Source organism: Gavialis gangeticus, unplaced genomic scaffold (genome assembly GCF_001723915.1).
Source record: "Gavialis gangeticus isolate Ggan-Ray unplaced genomic scaffold, GavGan_comp1, whole genome shotgun sequence".
Classification (NCBI taxonomy): domain Eukaryota; kingdom Metazoa; phylum Chordata; order Crocodylia; family Gavialidae; genus Gavialis; species Gavialis gangeticus.
The window spans coordinates 80137066-80142849 of record NW_017729024.1 but is presented as its reverse complement, the minus strand read 5'-3'; the positions used below and the strand labels follow the sequence as shown (position 1 = coordinate 80142849).

General features: G+C 38.1%; 1 protein-coding gene across 1 annotated transcript in view; it reads right to left on the bottom strand.

Moving 5' to 3' along the window:
• LYRM7 (LYR motif containing 7) overlaps window positions 1-5784 on the bottom strand; it is a 33221-nt gene that overhangs the window by 5241 nt on the left and 22196 nt on the right. The window contains exon 4 of the mRNA XM_019517291.1: window positions 3617-3698. Coding sequence (XP_019372836.1) covers window positions 3617-3698 — 82 coding nt within the window. The remainder of the gene's footprint in view (window positions 1-3616; window positions 3699-5784) is intronic.

Below are 5784 nucleotides of genomic sequence, written 5' to 3'. Positions count from 1 at the left end.
TTGGTCTGACAGGACCTGCCTCTAATAAACCCGTGTTTGTTGCCCCTAAGCAGAATCTCCCCTGCTGGCCCCTTGCTGACACGCGCCAGGATAACTCTGTCAAAAAGCTTACCCAAGACCGAGCTAAGACTGACTGGCCTATAGTTTCCTGACTGGCCTATAGTTTGACAAAATTAAACAGGACAGTGCTTCGAAATGAAATGAAATGACGAGATGAAACACTGTCCCTTCGAAACAGTGAAATGGACATTGAAATGAAACAATGGTGTTTCACACTGCCCTAACAATGATAGTATTTAATTTAAAGTGCTTCTAATATAGATATTTGACCTTGTTTTTTTGCCCTCAGACAAGAAGTATCCTCAGTAAATAACTTACTTCTGAACAAATTACAACTTATAAAGTGATTCCATCAAATTAAATTTGGCCCAAAATTCAAATGGTTTTTATAGAAGTTTGTATTCTTCTACAAGAACACCCATGGTGGACGGGTCAGTTAAAATCAGACAGCAAACTTTCATACAGTTTCAAAACCAAAAATTCAGTACAAAGACCCTAAAAACTGAAATAATATTCTTTTACAAGGCAATTTACATTAATAGTACAAAAGCAGAAAGTAATCTGCATCTCTTACCAAACAGCCAAATACAAAAATGTCTATCTGTGTTACAAAAATCAGTTTCAAACTGATCTTGACAAGAGATGTAAAACAAGGCTAGGAAGACTAGATGTAACTAACCTATCTTCACTAAGACAAACTAGCAAATGATCTACCGCTCTCTTCTAATTTAGGTGGTTCCCTACATCCACATGGGCTTGGCCTACATAAGACTTCTCCTACAAGAGATTCAGCTTCATTAGTGGCAGCAAGAGCAGCAGTGTCCAAGCAGATAACGTACCACTAGATGCTGGTATTTTAGCCACCACTGTTATGCAGACCTGCTGCATGCAAACTTAAATGTAAGTTAACAAATGAGCAGAAACCATCTTCCTGCCTTCCCAAAATACTATTACAACTGTTTTCATACAGGTCCAGCTGGAGAAAACCCCATTTTCTGCACATCTCATATACTGTATTTCTTCAGAGAAAAGACTATTCTGGGCAGGCAAAAAGCAGAGTAGACCTTCAGAAAATAGCAGTGGTAAAATCAGAAAATCTCTGACAGCAAAAGCCACATACAAGTACAATTTTGTATGCTAAATAGACCTTTCTGCATCCATTGTGGACAAGATTTTGACAGCTGCCTTCATATCCAGTCCCAAATCCATAAATGTATCTTTTTGTCCCTCTCTCCAAGAGAGAAAATATTCACGATAACTGATCATATTTTTTAATGGTGTACCAAGTACTACCAATGAAATTATGAACAGTTGGCACATTAGCCTTTTTTACTGCACATTAAAGCATCGCATAAATAAACCATGCAATTACACTAATGTGCAGTAAAATAGGCTACTGTGCATTAAGCATCACTTAAAAACTGCATATTCATTACTGCGCATTAAGACATATCACACTGGAGGTATTAAATTTAATACACATTAGAAAAATCATCTTAAAGCATATGTAGACATGCCCAGTAAGTGCTATATGCTAGTTCCATCTAATTGTTTCTGTATTGGTGTAGTATTCCTATATAGATTACACTGGGAACATCTATATGATATATTTACTGCAGTTGCTTAATTAGCTCTGCAGTAAATGTCTTAATGTCTACATGCCCAGGGCTATTAGGAAGGAGTAAATTAACAAACTCTGCAGCGTGGCAGTACTTACAAATACAAATGCTGTCCTGTTGCAAAGTTTTTCACTCTGCAGCATCGCACACGTAGACTCCAATGCAGCTGGCTGGGGTACGAATGTACGTGCTTCAGTGTGGGGGCTGCCTGCCAGCTCGCTCTGTACTAGAGCACCTTTGCACCCCAGCCAGCCCCTCCGCAGCACACTGAGCCACACAGGACCAGTCCGTGGCTGGAAGGCTGACCACCTCCCCCCCACCATGCCCCTGCCAGCTGGGGCTGCTCCAACCCGGCTCAATTTGCTATGGTCCTGGGCACATGTGTAAAGGTGCGCCTGGGAGCAATAAAATCCGGTACAACATGCCCTGGAATGTATTGCTGTGCATTAATATGCATGTGTAGATTTGCCCAGTGGGATCTAAAGTAGACAAAGGAGCCACTATTCTGGAGCAGCTGCTCATGCTATACAGTATTACAATGCCTTGCCATCAGGTAGCAGGGGAGCAGATAACAGTTTGTTTGCCCTGAGCAAACAGATACCTCTGGATAGAAGTGAACAGGCAACTCCTACTGCAGCATAATTTAGGATAAAAAGCTTTGCTAAGATTTTTCCAAGCTAGCTTCACCCTGGATTTGAGTAACACTGATGTAGAGGTTTATGTTGTCTTTCTACACCTCAATTACACCTGTATAACCCAGATTATGTCAGCATAACCATCTTGTCTGTCCAAATTCTAGTTCAGCAAGGCATCATAGAGTAATCAATATCAGATCCCTTTAGGAAAGGTGCAAACAAACCTGTTAATGAATATTCAAGAAATAACCTGTTCACAGAGGAAGTCTCCTAACCTCATGCACTCAGCAATTGGCTGATTAACAGGAAGCAGAAAAGTCTGTCTATCCCCTCTGAAATGCTTTGCCTATATCCCACCTAAAGTAATTGTGGATGTTTTAATTATCTAGAGGAATACCGTTTTTCATTCCAATACCAAGCTCCTGACCTCAGAGATGCTTTGTGGCAGTGAGTTCCACAAGTTGTGTATTGTGCATATTAAAAGTGAATTTCTTTTTATCAGTTTTAAAGTGAATTTCAACTTCACTGAACGTTCTTTTGCTCTTGTATTATGATAACACATAAGTAGGAGTACCCACTCTTCTTTATTAATCTATGAATTATATTGTAAACCGTTAATATAATGCCTTTTTCTTTTCTCTAAATAATCCCTATGTTTACTGAGAAGCCAAAAGCAAAAGAACAATAGAAGAACGATCTAGAAATGCCCAATATGTTATGCTCTTGAAAAAAATCATAGACTAAAACTTGATACTTGGCTACAGGATATCAAAGAATTCTCAATCCGTTAAACATGGCCATAAAACACACGTTAATATATTTAAATAAACTTCACTAGCACTTTGATAAGCAATAACGCCAAAAATAAGATTTTAAAGTTAAGGTAATGCAATCAGATCTGTTAAATACAGTGTAGTAAAAAGCAAAATTTAGATTAAAATAAAATTAATATATGATTTGAATCATTAGCTGGTTAGAGATTCCAAGGTAACACCCTTAATATCAATGTATGGTGAGGCATCAAGGTAGTTCATACAAAAAGGACAAAGAGCTTGTTAAAATTATATTTTTGTTTATTACACAAAGGAGGGGAAATAAAAATTATGCATGGCCTGCTTTATTACTTGGAGTCAAATATGCCAGTTAGAGAACTGTAGCATAAACAACAAACATACTTTTGAACAAAAAAGAACAAACCACACATGCAAATATGCACTTACACAGAGGCATATTTCAGGTTGTGTTAGTAAAGTTTAGTAAAGCACACACCTTAAAAAAGAGAAACCATGCAGATTTACTTACGCAATCTGTCAGGACCTGTGTGAACTCCCTGAATAACAGAAGTTCTCAGTATAACTTCAACATCCAAACCTATTTTCATTAGCTGTTGAAGAAAAACAAACAAAGCAGGGCAGTTCTAATGCTGAAGTATTGGTTCTGCACACATTTTCCATGTTGGCAAATATAGAAAAATACTGAAAATGGCCTTCCAAAAAATAATTTAACCCCCACCCCTGCATCTTACATTGAATGCCTCTTCTCCTGCATGCTCTTAAAATGGTTTTCAAATTGATACAGGTCACCCTAACATACAGCCCCCTTAAGATGAAACAAAAGCCATAGACACAGAGCAGTACAGTATCTTCCTAAAATTTCAACTGATTATTTAGACAGGGAGAATGATTACCAAGCAAATATATTTTAAGTGGCGTCCAATTATCCTGAACATCAGGTAAAGATCTTACAAAAAGTGCCTAGTGATCTTTAATGGCATCAGGTTGTCAGTTCCTTCATGATTTTTGCTCATGAAGAAGGTGTAGAAGAGTCAAATACATGTCAGGAGGAGTAAGGGTCAGCAGGCTTAAGATGTTGCAGGACATGGATTATAAAGCAGCAGGTGGAGCTGAGAATTGGGGAACTGCTCTCTTTCCAACAGTTAGCATTAGGGTTTTGGGTGCAAGTCCTGGAATTCCTCTTCTCTCCGTGAGAAATATGAAAGAGATCCACACATGTGCTCTTTCCAACCAACTGCTCTCAAGTGAGTGGCTAGTACTTATCTGTTTGTGTGGAACCATGGCATGCGGCTGCAAAATTGAGAACTGTTGGACAAACAGAACTCCCTACATTCTAAAATCTTTTGGGTGGCTACTCCTCACTTTTAAACACTTCTTTATGTTGCACACGCTAAAAAACACTTACTGCATTTTATACTTAAAGTTAATGAAGTAACTCAGATATGGATACTCAATATTTTGAAAAATGAATGTCTAAAGCCAGACAGCCAAAATCTACTCTTAAGCACAGATAGGTGGTTTGATTTCCAGAGGTTCTGAGCTGCTGAGAAATCAGCAATGTTGAAAATGCTGGTTGCATATCTGTAGATCAGTTTTTGGTTCATTACTGCAACTTATTTACAATAGTTAATAAAGGTAAGAGGCTTACATTGCACTAGAACAGTGGTTTTCAACCTTTTTTCACTTGTGGACACCAAAAAATTTTTGAATAGAGGTGTGGAACCCTTTGGAAATTTCAAATGGAGGTGTGAACCCCTTTGAATTGTAAGTGTGGGTATTCACATACTTTTGATGGAATATAGTCATCTTTCACAGACCTCTTAGACATGTTCTGTGGGCCACAGGGGTCTGCAGACCACAGGTTGAAAACCACTGCACTAGATAATCATGATGGTTTTAGCGGAGACATAGAATTTTTTCACCACTGACTATTCATTCAAATATCCCAATTAACTAGGGGGGAAAAAGAATATTAAACACACACGCATTCTATTAGATCACCACTAAGAAACAAAGCAGAGATGTCACAATTTTGCTATGTATTTTTACCTGCATATCAATAATTATAGTAATGCTATATTATTATATTAACAACTGAATACATGACAAAATTCAATGCCTAGCGCTGTAGTTGCCTGGCAACTAGCAGACATGCTTGAGAGCCTGGACTGAATGCTCGGAACTGTTAATGTCAGTGTCCAATGGGTGGTATGATGCAAAACACTGAATCAATTGCCCTGGTTCACATTGTCCTGCAAAACACATCTAAAGATAGGTGTTATTTTTCTTACCATGTACCCTCATGAACTCAGGAGAGAAATCACAGGTGTGTGCAACATTTTTAACAAGATTTTACTTAATGGGAATGATGAAGACCATGTTAAAACAAAAACTATTTGTTTCATATTATTTCAACTGTATACTTATATTGTACTTTCAGGCCTCAGCCCATTCATAATCTTACTGCTAAGTAGGCTCCTTGATGAATGCATTTTACGTAACGGGAAGGAGTATTTGAATTCTATGCGAGTTAGCAGATTTTTTTCTTGCCCTTTGAGTCCCTTAATATGCCATCAAAAAAGAGGGACAAAAAACATAGGTGGGATGACTAATATATCTATATGAACTCAGTCACAAACATCTGATTAAGGGGGGGGGGGGTCTGTTTATTGCAGA